The 20,395-nt window shown below is 48.1% G+C and overlaps 1 protein-coding gene across 5 annotated transcripts in view; it reads right to left on the reverse strand.

The window, feature by feature from the left end:
- Positions 1-7,320: 7,320 nt before the first annotated feature.
- Positions 7,321-20,395, reverse strand: part of si:ch211-45c16.2 (mitogen-activated protein kinase kinase kinase 13) — a 177,563-nt gene continuing 164,488 nt past the window's right edge. For 4 of the 5 annotated variants that reach the window (XM_046350769.1, XM_046350861.1, XM_046350951.1 and 1 more), the window contains 2 exons: positions 19,735-20,026; positions 7,322-8,833 (listed from right to left, as the gene is read on the reverse strand). In XM_046350769.1, coding sequence (XP_046206725.1) covers positions 8,735-8,833; positions 19,735-20,026 — 391 coding nt within the window. In that variant the 3' untranslated portion in view covers positions 7,322-8,734. Of the gene's footprint in view, positions 8,834-19,734; positions 20,027-20,395 lie in introns of all 5 variants that reach the window. The other variant, XM_046351128.1, reaches the window with a different exon arrangement.

Below are 20,395 nucleotides of genomic sequence, written 5' to 3' on the forward strand. Positions count from 1 at the left end.
TTCTCCAGATAATTATGATGCATTAGGGTTATTGATCAGGTCAGATTTATCCAGTAATTATGATGCATTAGGGTTATTGATCAGGTCAGATTTCTCCAGATAATTATGATGCATTAGGGTTATTGATCAGGTCAGATTTATCCAGTAATTATGATGCATTAGGGTTATTGATCAGGTCAGATTTCTCCAGATAATTATGATGAATTAGGTTTATTGACAATTTGTTCTATCAGGTTCTATCTGTCCGTCTACATCAAGGATTACAGCAAAACATTAACATATCTATCTATATCCCTCTCAGTACAAACAAGACTCATGAATGAGAGTTGAGTGATACAGAATAAACTGAGTGCTGGTAACTCTAATGAACGTATCCTCTGCAGCAGAGGTAACTCTGGGTCTCTCCTTTCCTGTGGCGGTCCTCATGAGAGCCAGTTTCATCATAGCGCTGGATGGTTTTTGTGACTGAACTTGAAGAAACTTTCAAAGTTCTTGAAATTCTCCGGATTGACTGACCTTCATGTCTTAAAGTAATGACGGACTGTCAACGTGGTCTTTTACCAAATAGTGCTATCTTCGATATACCCACCCTACCTTGTCACAACACAACTGATTGGCTCAAACGCATGAACTTTTAACAAGGCACACCTGTTAATTGAAATGCATTCCAGGTGACTGCCTCATGAAGCTGGTTGATAGAATGCCAAGAGTGTGCAAAGCTGTCATCAAGGCAAAGGGTGGCTACTTTGAAAATCGAAAATATATTTTGATTTGTTTAACATTTTTTTGGTTACTACATGATTCCATATGTGTTATTGCATAGTTTTGATGTCTTCACTATTATTCTACAAGACAAACCCTGGAATGCAAGATCGAATCCCCGAGCTGACAAGGTACAAAATATGTCGTTCGGCCCCTGAACAAGGCAGTTAAACCCACTGTTCCAAGGCCATCATTGAAATCAAGAATTTGTTCTTAACTGATTTGCCTAGTTAAATAAAGGTGAAATAAAAAATGGAGGCTGGCCCAGCTGTCTGATACTGACTAGTATAGAGTGGCTGGCCCAGCTGTCTGATACTGACTAGTATAGAGTGGTTGGCCCAGCTGTCTGATATTGACTAGTATAGAGTGGCTGGCCCAGCTGTCTGATACTGACTAGTATAGAGTGGCTGGCCCAGCTGTCTGATACTGACTAGTATAGAGTGGCTGGCCCAGCTGTCTGATACTGACTAGTATAGAGTGGCTGGCCCAGTGGCTGGCCCAGCTGTCTGAAACCTGTTTATTTTGTACATGATGTCTTGTCTGGGTTTGTTTACATGATGTCTTGTCTGGGTTTGTTTACATGATGTCTTGTCTGGGTTTGTTTACATGATGTCTTGTCTGGGTTTGTTTACATGATGTCTTGTCTGGGTTTGTTTACATGATGTCTTGTCTGGGGTTGTTTACATGATGTATTGCCTGGGGTTGTTTACATGATGTCTTGTCTGGGTTTGTTTACATGATGTCTTGTCTGGGTTTGTTTACATGATGTCTTGTCTGGGTTTGTTTACATGATGTCTTGTCTGGGTTTGTTTACATGATGTCTTGTCTGGGTTTGTTTACATGATGTCTTGTCTGGGTTTGTTTACATGATGTATTGCCTGGGTTTGTTTACATGATGTATTGCCTGGGTTTGTTTACATGATGTCTTGTCTGGGTTTGTTTACATGATGTCTTGCCTGGGGTTGTTTACATGATGTCTTGTCTGGGTTTGTTTACATGATGTCTTGTCTGGGTTTGTTTACATGATGTATTGTCTGGGTTTGTTTACATGATGTCTTGTCTGGGTTTGTTTACATGATGTCTTGTCTGGGTTTGTTTACATGATGTCTTGTCTGGGTTTGTTTACATGATGTCTTGTCTGGGTTTGTTTACATGATGTCTTGTCTGGGTTTGTTTACATGATGTCTTGTCTGGGTTTGTTTACATGATGTCTTGTCTGGGTTTGTTTACATGATGTATTGTCTGGGTTTGTTTACATGATGTCTTGTCTGGGTTTGTTTACATGATGTCTTGTCTGGGTTTGTTTACATGATGTCTTGTCTGGGTTTGTTTTGTCGCTCCAAAAGTTTCATATTTCATAATCACAAATGACGTCAAGGAGACTTACTGAGTCTGAACGTCCTGAATTAAAATTAGAATCCAAATGATGTTTATGAATGGATAAATAGAATGCTCAGTGGCAGCAACATGGTGCCCGTTCTAAAAGCTGGCCCAACTCTCTCTGTATATGGCTCTGCTAGCTACTGACATTTAGATGAGGTTGCATCAGACCAAGAGCAGCAGTCTGTTCTGTGGTCTCGGTGTCTCTGCCTTGTTTTCCTGATTTGAAATGTGAGCCATCTGATCTCCATTCATTTCAGACGATGTTTCATACAGATGTTTGACTTGACTGGCCATAATCTAAAAATATAAACACGTTTTACACAGACACTGAAACACATACAGGGGTAACATGATTCTAGTGTTACTAGTTACACAAGATGCAGTATCCCTCTTAAAAGAGGACGACCCAAACGAAGTGTCACCAGCACTAAGGAAGACTGCGAGGAGATGAGAAAAATGATCATCCTTTCTGACAGCTGGTCTTCTAAATTAGAAAAGGAATGCGTCCCAAATGGCGCCCTATTCCCTATATACTGTTGACCAGTGGCACTATATAGGGAATAGGGTGCCATTTTGGGATGCAGGTATGGAATGGAGCCGGTTATGAAACCACGCTATGTAATACAAGGCAACATAACCCACTGTACCTCGAGCCATCCAGTAGACATTAGATTGTTACAGTACAGAAAACCAAAACAACACTCTATCTTCAACTGAAAACCTGAGCATCAAACCAACAAAGGCAACAAGTACTTTACCAAGTTGGTGTCATTTATGAAAACGACTCACTGTTTAAAAATATAGCTATTTAAAAAGCCTGTCGGTCTGCCACTAACTATATGTCCAGCTGTCTAGACAGTGTTTCCATTCAGTCTGGTGTCTGACTGGTCCTCTACTCTCCCCTCTGTCAGACCATTCAGTCTGGTGTCTGACTCTCCCCTCTGTCAGACCATTCAGTCTGGTGTCTACTCTCCCCTCTGTAACACCATTCAGTCTGGTGTCTACTCTCCCCTCTGTCAGACCATTCAGTCTGGTGTCTACTCTCCCCTCTGTCAGACCATTCAGTCTGGTGTCTACTCTCCCCTCTGTCAGACCATTCAGTCTGGTGTCTACTCTCCCCTCTGTAACACCATTCAGTCTGGTGTCTGACTGGTCCTCTACTCTCCCCTCTGTCAGACCATTCAGTCTGGTGTCTACTCTCCCCTCTGTCAGACCATTCAGTCTGGTGTCTACTCTCCCCTCTGTCAGACCATTCAGTCTGGTGTCTACTCTCCCCTCTGTTAGACCATTCAGTCTGGTGTCTGACTGGTCCTCTACTCTCCCCTCTGTCAGACCATTCAGTCTGGTGTCTACTCTCCCCTCTGTCAGACCATTCAGTCTGGTGTCTACTCTCCCCTCTGTCAGACCATTCCCTCTGTTCAGTCTGGTGTCTACTCTCCCCTCTGTCTGACCATTCAGTCTGGTGTCTACTCTCCCCTCTGTCAGACCATTCAGTCTGGTGTCTGTCAGACCATTCAGTCTGGTGTCTACTCTCCCCTCTGTCAGACCATTCAGTCTGGTGTCTACTCTCCCTCTGTCAGACCATTCAGTCTGGTGTCTACTCTCCTCTGTCAGACCATTCAGTCTGGTGTCAGACCATTCAGTCTGGTGTCTACTCTCCCCTCTGTTAGACCATTCAGTCTGGTGTCTACTCTGTCAGACCCAGTCTGTCAGACCATTCAGTCTGGTGTCTACTCTCCCCTCTGTCAGACCATTCAGTCTGGTGTCTGACTGGTCCTCTACTCTCCCCTCTGTCAGACCATTCAGTCTGGTGTCTACTCTCCCCTCTGTAACACCATTCAGTCTGGTGTCTGACTGGTCCTCTACTCTCCCCTCTGTCAGACCATTCAGTCTGTGTGTCATTCACTCTCCCCTCTGTAACACCATTCAGTCTGTCTGGTGTCTGACTGGTCCTCTACTCTCCCCTCTGTCAGACCATTCAGTCTGGTGTCTACTCTCCCCTCTGTCAGACCATTCAGTCTGGTGTCTACTCTCCCCTCTGTCAGACCATTCAGTCTGGTGTCTGACTGGTCCTCTACTCTCCCCTCTGTCAGACCATTCACCATCTTCAGACCATTCAGTCTGGTGTCTACTCTCCCCTCTGTCAGACCATTCAGTCTGGTGTCTACTCTCAGACCCTCTGTCAGACCATTCAGTCTGGTGTCTGGTGTCTACTCTCTCCCCTCTGAGTCTGGTCTACTCTCTCTGTCATTCAGTCTGGTGTCTCTCTCCCCTCTGTCAGACCATTCAGTCTGGTGTCTACTCTCCCCTCTGTCAGACCATTCAGTCTGGTGTCTGACTCTCCCTCTGTAACACCATTCAGTCTGGTGTCTGACTGGTCCTCTACCATTCAGTCTGGTGTCTGACCCTCTGTCAGACCATTCAGTCTGGTGTCTACTCTCCCCTCTGTTAGACCATTCAGTCTGGTGTCTGACTCTGTCAGACCATTCAGTCTGGTGTCTACTCTCCCCTCTGTCAGACCATTCAGTCTGGTGTCTACTCTCCCCTCTGTCAGACCATTCAGTCTGGTGTCTACTCTCCCCTCTGTCAGACCATTCAGTCTGGTGTCTACTCTCCCCTCTGTAACATTCCCATCTGGTGTCTACTCTCTCACTTGTCCTCTACTCTCCCTCTGTCAGACCATTCAGTCTGGTGTCTACTCTCCCCTCTGTCAGACCATTCAGTCTGGTGTCTAGTCTGGTCCTCCCCTCTCAGACCCCAGTCTGTCAGACCATTCAGTCTGGTGTCTACTCTCCCCTCTGTCAGACCATTCAGTCTGGTGTCTACTCTCCCCTCTCTCAGACCATTCAGTCTGTCAGACCATTCAGTCTGGTGTCTACTCTCCCCTCTCTCAGACCATTCAGTCTGGTGTCTACTCTCCCCTCTGTAACACCATTCAGTCTGGTGTCTGACTGTCTACTCTCCCCTCTGTCAGACCATTCAGTCTACTCTCCCCCCTCTGTCAGACCATTCAGTCTGGTGTAAGACCATTCAGACTGGTCAGTCTGGTGTCTACTCTCCCCTCTGTCAGACCATTCAGTCTGGTGTCTACTCTCCCCTCTGTCAGACCATTCAGTCTGGTGTCTACTCTCCCCTCTGTCAGACCATTCAGTCTGGTGTCTACTCTCCCCTCTGTCAGACCATTCAGTCTGGTGTCTGTCAGACCATTCAGTCTGGTGTCTACTCTCCCCTCTGTCAGACCATTCAGTCTGGTGTCTGACTGGTCCTCTACTCTCCCCTCTGTAACACCATTTCAGTCTGGTGTCTGACTGGTCCTCTACTCTCCCCTCTGTAACACCATTCAGTCTGGTGTCTGACTGGTCCTCTGTCAGACAATAACATAGCGTAACAAGCACCAATGCCCGATGAACAACCTTGCAGAAAGACATGGAAGAAACGGAAACTCAGGGGGCCTGATAAAACTGGGATACTGCACCTCAGTGGCAACCATGTTCCACCTATCTATCCACCTAGTTATTACACCAACTTCACTCCAACATTTCTACCTGGTCCACTGTACCATTCAACAACATATAACACGGTATTGGCCCACGCGGAACAACACACGACAGAGATACTACATGATAACGTTATAGGTCCAGTCTTGGTCCAGAAAGAGCATCCTGAGCAGGGACAGACAGTACAGTACCATAACATCACAGTGCACGAGGGTGTTAAGACATACAGCTGCTACGACTTGACTTGATGCAGGACAGCGAGATTGGATACTTGGTTATGGAGGATTCTCTGGAGCCAGGTCGAACTGGCTGGGTTGTGAGAGAACTCAAATGCTCTTGTGCTTTTCTGCTCTTTTTGAGAGTCGTACAGACTTCTGGGTAGTCTGTCCTTACAAGCCAAACAGACATGCTAAGGTGGTGCAGTTCTGCTGCAGGGATCCATGTCAACACAGATGGTTGGTTGGGAGATGGTTGGTACAACGTTGGTTGTGAACCAGTACCTGGGCTTGAGGAGACGAGATCTCCTGATGCTCAGGATCCTTCAATTCAGAGTCCCATTACCCAGCTCTGCAAGGAATGTACTTCCAGAACAGGTCTGAATACTGTACTTACCCAGCTCTGCAAGGAATGTACTTCCAGAACAGGTCTGAATACTGTACTGCTGCTGGTCCGGCCAACCTGTCCGTGGCAGTATAATGAGGGATTATATTGGAGGTGCCGAAGGTCGATCTGGCATTTGCACACTTGGTCAAAAACAATAGCAAATTAGTATTCGGACCTGTTCTGGAAGTACATTCCTTGCAGAATGGCAGTAATGATGATAGTTGCTCTTAGAAACTCCATATTCTGGTTGAGAACCGAACCTATTTTCATATTATACCGTTTGCAGAGCTGGGTAATGGGACTTTGAGCATCAAGCAGACCTCGTCTCCTCAGGCCCAGGTACTGGTTCACAACCAACGTTGTATCAACCATCTCCCAACCAACCATCTGTGTTGAAATGGAACCCTGATGGTTGGGACAACGTTGGTTGATGGTTGGGACATGGTTGGGACAACGTTGGTTGATGGTTGGGCTGTTGTTTCATGCTGGTGTTTAGACGTTATTTGCCCATGTCTGTGTCCCACTGGGGGTCGGGTTACAGTCCTGATTCATCTGTAAAGTCATGTTTAGCAGGTAGGTTATATCATACTGGACTGGTCAGACAGTTACAGAGACAGTGATGGTTGGTGGGGGGCTGGGCTGTGGGACAAGACAGGAGGCTGTGTGTTCTGATGTTCTTTTCACACAGTTAGAATCATCAGTACTGCTCTGGAATACTGACAGTCCCATTCTGGAATACTGTACTGCTCTGGAATACTGACAGTCCCATTCTGGAATACTGTACTGCTCTGGAATACTGACAGTCCCATTCTGGAATACTGTACTGTTCTGGAATACTGTCAGCCCCCTTCTGGTATACTAACAGTCCCATTCTGGAATACTGACAGTCCCATTCTGGAATACTGACAGTACTGCTCTGGAATACTGACAGTACTGCTCTGGAATACTGACAGTCCCATTCTGGAATACTGACAGTCCCATTCTGGAATACTGACAGTCCCATTCTGGAATACTGACAGTACTGCTCTGGAATACTGACAGTACTGCTCTGGAATACTGACAGTACTGCTCTGGAATACTCACTGAGCACGGTTACATGTACACAATAATGAGATTATTGTGGATAATCAGATTAATATAATAGTTTGTTTAAAAGGTTTACATGCTTTGCAAGAAGAAAGATTTCCCCAATAATCCTGTTTACATGAACACATTTGAAATCAGGCTGCCTGATGGCAATATGATGAATAAAGAACATCGGCAATCAAAATAAACTCTGTACCACATGTCATTACCGTGTTATTTTTGGGAAGCATATTTGATTCTGTGTTCGGACATATGAAGTTTGTATGTGAAAACTACTTCAATGACACATACATTCAGTTGTCCCGAACTCACTTCCCTGAAGAGGGAGGCCCACTCACATCCCTGAAGAGGGAGGCCCACTCACTTCCCTGAAGAGGGAGGCCCACTCACTTCCCTCAAGAGGGAGGCCCACTCACTTCCCTCAAGAGGGAGGCCCACCCACTTCCCTCAAGAGGGAGGCCCACCCACTTCACATCCCTCAAGAGGGAGGCCCACCCACTTCCCTGAAGAGGGAGGCCCACTCAGCTGGTGCCAGCACATGTCAGATCAAACACACTGTAGGAATGATTAAGTTGTTGACCTAGTAATTCAACAGATGGCTCAGAAAACCAGGTGTTTTATTCGGTGTATACTTCCTTCCGTTTTGACCTTACGCCAGTTAAGATAAGCAGAGTAAGGTGTTTACATGACTATTGCATAATCTGCCTACTGGCATAATCAGTTCAATATCGAATTATTAGTGTGCATGTAAACGTACTCACTGTTCTGGAGTACTGACAGTGGCCTGAGAGACCAGCACCCACACACACACACCCACACACACACACCCACACACCACACACACACACACACACACACACACACACACACACACACACACACACACACACACACACACACACACACACACACACACACACACACACACACACACACACACACACACACACACACACACACACACACACACACACACACACACACACACAGTACAGCAACATCCTGCCCAGCCCTACAGTAACACAGTCACTGTTCCCCACTGGTTAGTTTATAGTCTCTGGCTGGTCCAAAAGCTGCACTGCATCCTCTTCATCATCATCATCCTCACCAGTATCTTACAATTAACAGTTTTGTTGTTGTTTCTTCTTAAGTTTTACAGAGTTCCTGATTTTTCCCTCAAACTGTTACACAATCATCTATCTACTGTATATATATCTACTATCATTCAAAAGGGATCCCTGCTTAGGTTGTCTGGGGGGAATGGGGTTGCTATGCAGTGAGGAAGTAGGGGGAGGATCTATTGCAGGGGCGTTGCTATGGCCCTGTAGGGTCCTGGGGCCCAGAGTTTTTCCAAGCAGACGGGAGGGCCGAGTGGCCCCCAGGATATTCCATGGGGAGGATGATCACCAGGAGGTGTGTGCGCCAGGCTGGTTGTTCTTAATGGTGGCATCAGAACACTCTGCATCAGAGGAATCACAGTCGGAGTCAAAGTGCAGCGGGTTCTGAGGAAACAAACAAGACACAGGGAGAGAGAGAGAGAGTGAGAGAGAGGAGGAGGGAGGGAGAGAGAGGGGGGGAGAGAGAGAGAGAGAGAGGAGGAGAGAGTGAGAGAGAGAGAGGAGGAGGGAGGGAGAGAGAGAGGAGAGGAGAGAGGGAGAGAGAGAGGAGAGAGAGAGGGGGAGAGAGAGGAGAGAGAGGGAGAGAGAGAGGAGGAGAGAGGGAGAGAGAGAGGAGGAGAGAGGGAGAGAGAGAGGAGGAGAGAGGGAGAGAGAGGAGGAGAGAGGGAGATAGAGAGGAGGAGAGAGGGAGATAGAGAGGAGGAGAGAGGAGGAGAGAGGGAGAGAGAGGGGAGGAGAGAGGGGAGGAGAGAGAGGAGAGAGAGAGGAGGAGAGAGGGAGAGAGAGAGGAGGAGAGAGGAAGAGAGAGGGGAGGAGAGAGGGAGAGAGAGAGGAGGAGGGAGGGAGAGAGAGGGGAGGAGAGAGGGAGAGAGAGAGGGAGGAGAGAGGGAGAGACAGAGAAGAGGAGAGAGGGAGAGAGAGTAAATACATGTCAATAATAATTAGGGCTACGGCGGTCATTACATTTTGCCAGCTGGTGATTGTCATGCAAATAACAGCCGTTCTCACGTTTAGCATCTCCAGCTTCCACACACAGCCTGCAAGCCACTGAGGCGGACCTTTGGAAAATCTACATTTGAAAAAGTCTTACAAATCCATTTAAAGTGGAACTGACAGCGTTTTAGCAACATTAAATATTATTTTTTTAAATTCATATACACCCCCAGGAAGAGATATGACACTTTAAAAACAAAATCGGACAAGTCAGCACTTAGATATGGTTATTTTCAAGTTTTCATAAATTCATAGAATGTTTGGGAATTACGTAATCTAAGGCATTTGAGAAAATTATATCGCAATATAGTGGGAAAACGGCCGTGTGTTTGGACAACTGATTGACACTGAGGTAAATTGAATCTAATAAAAACATGTCTTGTCCAGGACCGGACTCAACACAGACCGAGGCGCCATAGCCATTTGCCAAACGGGTCTGTCATTCACTTTGAACTGGACTGTGTGTTTATAGGCAGTTGGGCCTGTCATCATTCACTATGAACTGGACTGTGTGTTTACAGGCAGTAGGGCCTGACATCATTCACTATGAACTGGACTGTGTTTACAGGCAGTTGGGCCTGACATCATTCACTATGAACTGGACTGTGTTTACAGGCAGTAGGGCCTGACATCATTCACTATGAACTGGACTGTGTTTACAGGCAGTAGGGCCTGTCATCATTCACTATGAACTGGACTGTGTGTTTATAGGCAGTTGGGCCTGTCATCATTCACTATGAACTGGACTGTGTGTTTACAGACAGTAGGGCCTGACATCATTCACAGTTGACTGTGCCTAGGGCCTGTCATCATTCACTATGAACTGGACTGTGTGTTTATAGGCAGTTGGGCCTGTCATCATTCACTATGAACTGGACTGTGTGTTTACAGGCAGTTGGGCCTGACATCATTCACTATGAACTGGACTGTGTGTTTACAGGCAGTTGGGCCTGCCATCATTCACTATGAACTGGACTGTGTGTTTACAGGCAGTAGGGCCTGTCATCATTCACTATGAACTGGACTGTGTGTTTACAGGCAGTTGGGCCTGACATCATTCACTATGAACTGGACTGTGTTTACAGGCAGTAGGGCCTGTCATCATTCACTATGAACTGGACTGTGTTTACAGGCAGTAGGACGTGCCATCAGTAGCAACAGCCTGACTTTAGATCATTAGAATTCATTCACCTGAAAATCCATCTGAATTGATTTCTGCAAATATGTAAACATTACGGGAGTCCTCTTACATTTGGGAAATGTACAGTCCTATTGATCGTACAACCATGAAAAGGTAGGCTCTCTCCCCCTCAGTTATGCAACAACAACAACAAGATCAACAACTAATGCAAGAGAGAGATGAGCTAGACATCTCTCTCAAACTTTGTCAGCTAGCTGGCCGTCAAAATCACACTGATAAACAAGGGGGAATAGTAGCCTGCTCGTCATTCTGCAGCTCGCCTGCCAATGCATTCTAGTCCCAACCCATGTTTTGACAACTGAATGGGAACTTGCCTGCTAGTCCGCCCATTTGATCAATGCCAAATACATTTGATTGACAACTAAGAGACAAACGCATTCAGTGCAACAGTATTCAGACAGCTTGTTACATTACAGCCTTATTCTAAAAATGTATTACATTGTATTTTCACCCATCAATCTACACACAATACCCCATGACATCACAATACCCCATAATGACATCACAATACCCCATAATGACATCACCATACCCCATAATGCCATCACAATACCACATAATGACATCACAACACCCCATGACATCACAATACCCCATAATGACATCACAATACCCCATAATGACATCACAATACCCCATAATGACATCAACATACCCCATAATAACATCACAATACCCCATAATGACATCACAAAACCCCATAATGACAAAGCAAAAACAGGTTTAGACATTTTTGCAAATCTATTTAATATATAAAACTGAAATATAAAATTTACATAAGTATTCAGACCCTTTACTCAGTACTTTGTTGAAACACCTTTGGCAGCGATTGCAGCCTCCAGTCTTCTTGGGTATGACGCTACAAGCTTGGCACACCTGTATTTGGGGAGTTCCTCCCATTCTTCTCTGCAGATCCTCTCAACCTCTGTCAGGTTGGATGGGGAGTGTTGCTGCACAGCTATTTTCAGGCCTCTCCAGAGATGTTCGATCGGGTTCACTCAAGTGCATTCAGAAACTTGTTCCGAAGCCACTCCTGCGTTGTCTTGGCTGTGTGCTTAGGGTCGTTGTCCTGTTGGAAGGTGAACCTTCACCCCAATCTGAGGTCCTGAGCACTCTGGAGCAGGTTTTCATCAAAGATCTCTCTGTACTTTGCTCAATGAATCTTTCCCTGGATCCTGACTAGTCTCCCAGTCCCTGCCACTGAAAAACATCCCCACAGCATGATGCTGCCACCACCATGCTTCACCGTAGGGATGGTGCCTTGTTTCCTCCAGATGTGACACTTGTCATTCAGGCCAAAGAGTTCAATCTTGGTTTCATCAGACCAGAGAATCTTGTTTCTCATGGTCTGAGAGTCCTTTAGGTGCCATTTGGCAAACCCATGGGCAGGGGGAAAACAGGGGGAAAACAGGGGGGGAAAAACAGGGGGAAAAACAGGGGGAAAACAGGGGGAAAACAGGGGCAGGGGGAAAACAGGGGCAGGGGGAAAACAGGGGGAAAACAGGGGGAAACAGGGGCAGGGGGAAAACAGGGGGAAAACAGGGGCAGGGGGAAAACAGGGGCAGGGGGAAAACAGGGGGAAAACAGGGGGAAACAGGGGCAGGGGGAAAACAGGAGGAAAACAGGGGAAGGGGGAAAACAGGGGGAAAACAGGGGGAAAACAGGGGAAAACAGGGGCAGGGGGAAAACAGGGGGAAAAAAGGGGGGAAACAGGGGCAGGGGGAAAACAGGAGGAAAACAGGGGAAGGGGGAAAACAGGGGGAAAACAGGGGGGAAAACAGGGGGAAAACAGGGGCAGGGGGAAAACAGGGGCAGGGGGAAAAACAGGGGGAAAACAGGGGCAGGGGGAACACAGGGGGAAAACAGGGGCAGGGGGAACACAGGGGGAGAAAACAGGGGGAAACAGGGGCAGGGGGAACACAGGGGGGAAAACAGGGGGAAAACAGGGGCAGGGGGAAAACAGGGGCAAGGGGAACACAGGGGGAAAACAGGGGCAGGGGGAACACAGGGGGAAAACAGGTGCAGGGGGAACACAGGGGGAAAACAGGGGCAGGGGGAAAACAGGGGGAAAACAGGGGCAGGGGGAAAACAGGGGCAGGGGAAACAGGGGCAGGGGAAAACAGGGGCAGGGGGAAAACAGGGGGGAAACAGGGGCAGGGGGAAAACAGGGGCAGGGGGAAAACAGGGGCAGGGGGAAACAGGGGCAGGGGAAAACAGGGGCAGGGGGAAAACAGGGGCAGGGGGAAACAGGGGCAGGGGAAAACAGGGGCAGGGGGAAAACAGGGGGAAAACAGGGGCAGGGGGAAAACAGGGGCAGGGGGAAACAGGGGCAGGGGAAAACAGGGGCAGGGGAAAACAGGGGGAAAACAGGGGCAGGGGGAAAACAGGGGCAGGGGGAAACAGGGGCAGGGGGAAAACAGGGGGAAACAGGGGCAGGGGGAAAACAGGGGCAGGGGGAACACAGGGGAGAAAACAGGGGGAAAACAGGGGCAGGGGGAACACAGGGGGAAAACAGGGGGAAAACAGGGGCAGGGGGAAAACAGGGGGAAAACAGGGGGAAAACAGGGGCAGGGGGAACACAGGGGGGAAAACAGGGGGGAAAACAGGGGCAGGGGGAACACAGGGGGAAAACAGGGGGAAAACAGGGGCAGGGGGAAAACAGGGGCAAGGGGAAAACAGGGGGAAAACAGGGGCAGGGGGAACACAGGGGGAAAAACAGGGGGAAAACAGGGGCAGGGGGAACACAGGGGGGAAAACAGGGGGGAAAACAGGGGCAGGGGGAACACAGGGGGGGGAAAACAGGGGGGAAAACAGGGGCAGGGGGAAAACAGGGGCAGGGGGAACACAGGGGGGAAAAGGGGCAGGGGGAACACAGGGGGAAAACAGGGGCAGGGGGAACACAGGGGGGAAAACAGGGGCAGGGGGAAAACAGGGGCAAGGGGAACACAGGGGGAAAACAGGGGCAGGGGGAACACAGGGGGAAAACAGGTGCAGGGGGAACACAGGGGGAAAAACAGGGGCAGGGGGAAAACAGGGGGAAACAGGGGCAGGGGAAAACAGGGGCAGGGGGAAAACAGGGGGGAAAACAGGGGCAGGGGGAAAACAGGGGCAGGGGGAACACAGGGGCAGGGGGAACACAGGGGGAAAACAGATGTCATCCGTATGTACTTGGATAGCAAACGGAGGACGCTTTTCCCGTGGTTCATATTCATGCCAGCTATGTACGCTATACTCCTGTTGTAAAGACAGGCAACGTGTTTAGACAGGAAAGTGGAGAAACATATCTAGTGTATAGCCTATTCTATAGAAAGATGATGGATCCTCTTCTTTTTAGTAGAGACCTTTACATCTCTGTTTTCTCACTCAATTGAAATGTGGTGCCATAGAGGATTACTTATTTCATTCCAACCAGCTATGAAGAGCTGGCTATTGCTGTGCAACAGGTGATCCTAGTCCGCTCTCTCTCTCTCTCTCTCTCTCTCTCTCTCTCTCTCTCTCTCTCTCTCTCTCTCTCTCTCTCTCTCTCTCTCTCTCTCTCTCTCTCTCTCTCTGTCTCTCTCTGTCTCTCTCTCTCTCTCTCTCTGTCTCTCTCTGTCTCTCTCTGTCTCTCTCTCTCTCTCTCTCTCTCTCTCTCTCTCTCTCTCTCTCTCTCTCTCTCTCTCTCTCTCTCTCTCTCTCTCTCTCTCTCTCTCTCTCTCTCTCTCTCTCTCTCTCTCTCTCTCTCTCTCTCTATCTCTGTCCCTCTCTCTCTCTGTCTCTCTCTCTCTCTCTCTCTCTCTGTCTCTCTCTGTCTCTCTCTCTCTCTCTCTCTCTCTCTCTCTCTGTCTCTCTCTCTCTCTCTGTCTCTGTCTCTCTGTCTCTGCCTCTCTCTGTCTCTGTCTCTGTCTCTCTCTGTCTCTCTCTCTCTCTCTCTCTGTCTCTCTCTCTCTCTCTCTCTCTCTCTCTCTCTCTCTCTCTCTCTCTCTCTCTCTCTCTCTCTCTCTCTCTCTCTCTGTCTCAGTCTCTCTCTCAGTCTCAGTCTCTGTCTCTCTCTCAGTCTCTCTCTCAGTCTCTCAGTCTCTGTCTCTCTCTCTCTCTCTCTCTCTCTCTCTCTCTCTCTCTCTCTCTCTCAGTCTCTCTCTCTCTCTCTCTGTCTCTGTCTCTCTGTCTCTCTGTCTCTCTGTCTCTCTGTCTCTCTCTCTCAGTCTCTCTCTCTCTCTCTCTCTCTGTCTCTCTCTCTCTCTCTCTCTCTCTCTCTCTCTCTCTCTCTCTCTCTCTCTCTCTATCTCTGTCTCTCTCTCTCTCTCTCTCTCTCTCTCTCTCTCTCTCTCTCTCTCTCTGTCTATCTCTCTCAGTCTCTCAGTCTATCTCTCTCTCTGTCTCTCTCTCAGTCTCTCTCTCAGTCTCTCTCTCTCTCTCTCTCTCTCTCTCTCTCTCTCTCTCTCTCTCTCTCTCTGTCTCTCTCTCTCTCTCTCTCTCTCTCTGTCTCTCTGTCTCTGTCTCTCTCTCTCTCTCTCTCTCTCTCTCTCTCTCTCTCTCTCTCTCTCTCTCTCTCTCTCTCTCTCTCTCTCTCTGTCTCTGTCTCTCTCTCAGTCTCTCTCTCTCTCTCAATTCAATTTAAGGGCTTTATTTGCATGGGAAACAAGCCAAAGCAAGTGAGGTAGATAACAATAAGACATTTACTGTAAACATTACACTTACAAAAGTTCCCAAATAATAAAGACATTTCAAATGTTACATTATGTATATATACAGTGTTGTAATGATGTGCAAATAGTTCAAATAAATCAACATAAATATGGGTTGTATTTACAATGGTGTTTGTTCTTCACTGGTTGCCCTTTTCTTGTGGCAACACATCTTCCTGCTGTGCACACTGTGATATTTCACTGTGGGAGTTTATCAAAATCGGCTTTGTTTTCAAATTCTTTGTGGGTCTGTGTAATCTGTGTCTATAATATGGTCATACATTTAGCAGGAGGTTAGGAAGTGCAGCTCAGTTTCCACCTCATTTTGTGGGCAGTGTGCACATAGCCTGTCTCCTCTTGAAAGCCATGTCTGTCTACCTTTCTCAATAGCAAGGCTATGCTCACTGAGACTGTACATAAAAAAAATATAAAAAATTAATTGAACCAGGCAAGTCAGTTAAGAATAAATTCTTATTTTCAATGACGGTCTAGGAACAGTGGGTTAACTGGTCTAGGAACAGTGGGTTAACTGGTCTAGGAACAGTGGGTTAACTGGTCTAGGAATAGTGGGTTAACTGGTCTAGGAACAGTGGGTTAACTGGTCTAGGAACAGTGGGTTAACTGGTCTAGGAACAGTGGGTTAACTGGTCTAGGAATAGTGGGTTAACTGGTCTAGGAACAGTGGGTTAACTGGTCTAGGAACAGTGGGTTTACTGGTCTAGGAACAGTGGTGTCAGGATTTGGCCAGGGTTGTTCCGGTTTTTGGTCACTAGATGCCCCCATTGTGCCTTTTGACCTTTTTGCTTTCCCTTGATCCCCATTATTATTTGCACCTGTGCCTCGTTTCCCCTGATTGTATTTAAACCCTTTGTTTCCTCTGTTCTTTGCTCTGTGTTTGTATGTTAGCACCCAGCCCTAGTACTCTGTGAACTCTTGTTGATCCCGGTGGACTCTCTTGTGGAATTCTGTTTTTTTTGTTCTTGTTTGTTTGTTTTTGAGTATCTTTTGAGGCTTTTTGTGCTTTACCTTCCACCTTGTGGATTTACCTTTTTGTCTTGGAGGATTACCTTTGTTCTTGTGGAATTCCTTTTGAGGTTGTGGAGTTACATGTTTTCCTGAAGAACTTCACTTTTTACTTCATTAAATACACCGTCTCAAGTACTGCTGTGTCTGCCTCATCTTCTGGGTTCTGCCAACTATTCGTGGCTCAGTTGGTTAAGTGACTGTTTCTCACTCCGGAGACCCGGGTTCGTAACCAGGTCCTGACAAGTGGGTTAACTGGTCTAGGAATAGTGGGTTAACTGGTCTAGGAACAGTGGGTTAACTGGTCTAGGAACAGTGGGTTAACTGGTCTAGGAACAGTGGGTTAACTGGTCTAGGAACAGTGGGTTAACTGGTCTAGGAACATTGGGTTAACTGGTCTAGGAACAGTGGGTTAACTGGTCTAGGAACAGTGGGTTAACTGGTCTAGGAATAGTGGGTTAACTGGTCTAGGAACAGTGGGTTAACTGGCCTAGGAACAGTGGGTTAACTGGTCTAGGAACAGTGGGTTAACTGGTCTAGGAATAGTGGGTTAACTGGTCTAGGAACAGTGGGTTAACTGGTCTAGGAACAGTGGGTTAACTGGTCTAGGAACAGTGGGTTAACTGGTCTAGGAACAGTGGGTTAACTGGTCTAGGAACAGTGGGTTAACTGGTCTAGGAATAGTGGGTTAACTGGTCTAGGAACAGTGGGTTAACTGGCCTAGGAACAGTGGGTTAACTGGTCTAGGAACAGTGGGTTAACTGGTCTAGGAATAGTGGGTTAACTGGCCTAGGAACAGTGGGTTAACTGGTCTAGGAACAGTGGGTTAACTGGTCTAGGAACAGTGGGTTAACTGGTCTAGGAACAGTGGGTTAACTGGTCTAGGAACAGTGGGTTAACTGGTCTAGGAACAGTGGGTTAACTGCCTGTTCAGGGACAGAAAAACAGATGTGTACCTTGTCAGCTCGGGAACCTTCTGGTTACTAGTCCAACGCTCTAACCACTAGGCTACCCTGCCGCCCTTCCACTCTAACCACTAGGCACTAGGCAACCCCGCCAGTCAGAGTGGTCAGGTATTCTGCCACTGTGTCCTCTCTGTTTAGGGCCAGTCAGAGTGGTCAGGTATTCTGCCACTCTCTGTTTAGGGCCAGTCAGAGTGGTCAGGTATTCTGCCACTCTCTGTTTAGGGCCAGTCAGAGTGGTCAGGTATTCTGCCACTGTGTCCTCTCTGTTTAGGGCCAGTCACAGTGGTCAGGTATTCTGCCACTCTCTGTTTAGGGTCAGTCAGAGTGGTCAGGTATTCTGCCACTGTGTCCTCTCTGTTTAGGGCCAGTCAGAGTGGTCAGGTATTCTGCCACTCTCTGTTTAGGGCCAGTCAGAGTGGTCAGGTATTCTGCCACTGTGTCCTCTCTGTTTAGGGCCAGTCAGAGTGGTCAGGTATTCTGCCACTCTCTGTTTAGGGCCAGTCAGAGTGGTCAGGTATTCTGCCACTCTCTGTTTAGGGCCAGTCAGAGTGGTCAGGTATTCTGCCACTCTCTGTTTAGGGCCAGTCAGAGTGGTCAGGTATTCTGCCACTCTCTGTTTAGGGCCAGTCAGAGTGGTCAGGTATTCTGCCACTCTCTGTTTAGGGCCAGTCAGAGTGGTCAGGTATTCTGCCACTCTCTGTTTAGGGCCAGTCAGAGTGGTCAGGTATTCTGACACTGTGTCCTCTCTGTTTAGGGCCAAATAGCATTCTACTAAAATATAATTACTTGACACAATGGAAAGAATTTACTAAAAAACAGAGCAATGATTTGGTTGGGTCAAATTGTGTTGCTGTCCTGGGGCTCTGTGGGGTGTTTGTGAACAGAGCCCCAGGACCAGCTTGCTTAGGGGACTCTTCTCCAGGTTCATCTCTCTGTAGGGTTTGTTTGTGAACAGAGCCCCAGGACCAGCTTGCTTAGGGGACTCTTCTCCAGGTTCATCTCTCTGTAGGGTTTGTTTGTGAACAGAGCCCCAGGACCAGCTTGCTTAGGGGACTCTTCTCCAGGTTCATCTCTCTGTAGGGTTTGTTTGTGAACAGAGCCCCAGGACCAGCTTGCTTAGGGGACTCTTCTCCAGGTTCATCTCTCTGTAGGGTCTGTTTGTGAACTGAGCCCCAGGACCAGCTTGCTTAGGGGACTCTTCTCCAGGTTCATCTCTCTGTAGGGTTTGTTTGTGAACAGAGCCCCAGGACCAGCTTGCTTAGGGGACTCTTCTCCAGGTTCATCTCTCTGTAGGGTTTGTTTGTGAACAGAGCCCCAGGACCAGCTTGCTTAGGGGACTCTTCTCCAGGTTCATCTCTGTGGGGTCTGTTTGTGAACAGAGCCCCAGGACCAGCTTGCTTAGGGGACTCTTCTCCAGGTTCATCTCTCTGTAGGGTTTGTTTGTGAACAGAGCCCCAGGACCAGCTTGCTTAGGGGACTCTTCTCCAGGTTCATCTCTCTGTAGGGTTTGTTTGTGAACAGAGCCCCAGGACCAGCTTGCTTAGGGGACTCTTCTCCAGGTTCATCTCTCTGTAGGGTTTGTTTGTGAACAGAGCCCCAGGACCAGCTTGCTTAGGGGACTCTTCTCCAGGTTCATCTCTGTGGGGTCTGTTTGTGAACAGAGCCCCAGGACCAGCTTGCTTAGGGGACTCTTCTCCAGGTTCATCTCTGTGGGGTCTGTTTGTGAACAGAGCCCCAGGACCAGCTTGCTTAGGGGACTCTTCTCCAGGTTCATCTCTCTGTGGGTGATGGCCCAATTTGGTGTTTGTCCCATTTTGTGAAGTCTTGGTTGGTGAGCGGACCCCAGACCTCACAACCATAAATGGCAACGGGCTCTATGACTGATTCAAGTATTTTTTCCTAATTGGTATGTTACATTTTATATTCCTTTTGATGGCATAGAAGGCCCTTCTTGCCTTGTCTCTCACATCATTCACAGCTTTGTGGAAGTTACCTGCCTCCAACACCACTTCCCATCAATATGCATAACAGACCCTCATGCCAAATTGAGTCGAAGGCTTTTTTGAAATCAACTTTCCCTTTGTTTTGGTTTGTTTGATTGTCAATTAGGGTGTAATGGGTGAATACGTGGTCTGTTGTATGATAATTTGGAGAAATTTGACATTTGCTCAGTACATTGTTTTCTCTGAGGAAATGAACAAGTCTGCTGTTAATGATAATGCGGAGGATTTTCCCAAGGTTTCTGTTGACACATTTCCCACGGTAGTTACTGGGGTCAAATTTGTCTCCACTTTTGTGGATTGGGGTGATCAGTCCTTGGTTCCAAATATTGGGGAAGATGCCAGAGCTGAGGATGATGTTAAAGAGTTTAAGTTTAGCCAATTGGAATTGGTATGTCTCTGATCGCATAGCTGTGCAACCTCTCTTTCGCCTCACCTCATAGCTGTGCTCATCAGAACACAGTTTCCCCAGGGAGATCTGGGTCTTGACCCTGCGGACAGCACACTCCTTATCAGACAGGCCGTCTGACTGGGTGTTGATGTCGATGGGGATGTCAGGTGTGTGGGATAGCAGCTCATCCAGGTGGTCCTCCTGAGAGGCTGAAAGGAGCTCCAGGGGTCCGCTGTGGGAGTGGTCACTGGTGTTGCCCTCCTCTTCCTCAGATACAGACAGGTTCTCTGAGCTGAAGGTGGAGTAGGACTGGAACGACCTCATACAGTGGTGTGGTCTGGGGAGGGGAGGGAGGGGAGGGAGGGAGGAGAGGGAGGAGGAGGGGAGGGGAGGGAGGAGGAGGAGAGAGGGGAGGGAGAGGGGAGGAGAGGGGAGGGAGGGGAGGAGGGAGGGAGAGGAGAGGGAGAGGAGGAGGAGAGGAGAGGGAGGGAGGGAGGGAGGAGAGGAGAGGGGAGGAGAGGAGAGGAGAGGAGAGGGGAGGGGAGAGGAGGAGAGGGAGGAGAGGGAGGGGAGGGGAGGGGAGGGGAGGGAGGGGAGAGAGAGAGAGGGGAGGGAGGGGAGAGATAGTAGAGAGAGGAGAGGGAGAGATAGAGGAGAGATAGAGGAGAGGGAGAGATAGTAGAGATAGAGGAGAGGGAGAGAGAGC

Source organism: Oncorhynchus gorbuscha, linkage group LG01, assembly GCF_021184085.1.
Source record: "Oncorhynchus gorbuscha isolate QuinsamMale2020 ecotype Even-year linkage group LG01, OgorEven_v1.0, whole genome shotgun sequence".
Taxonomy (NCBI): domain Eukaryota; kingdom Metazoa; phylum Chordata; class Actinopteri; order Salmoniformes; family Salmonidae; genus Oncorhynchus; species Oncorhynchus gorbuscha.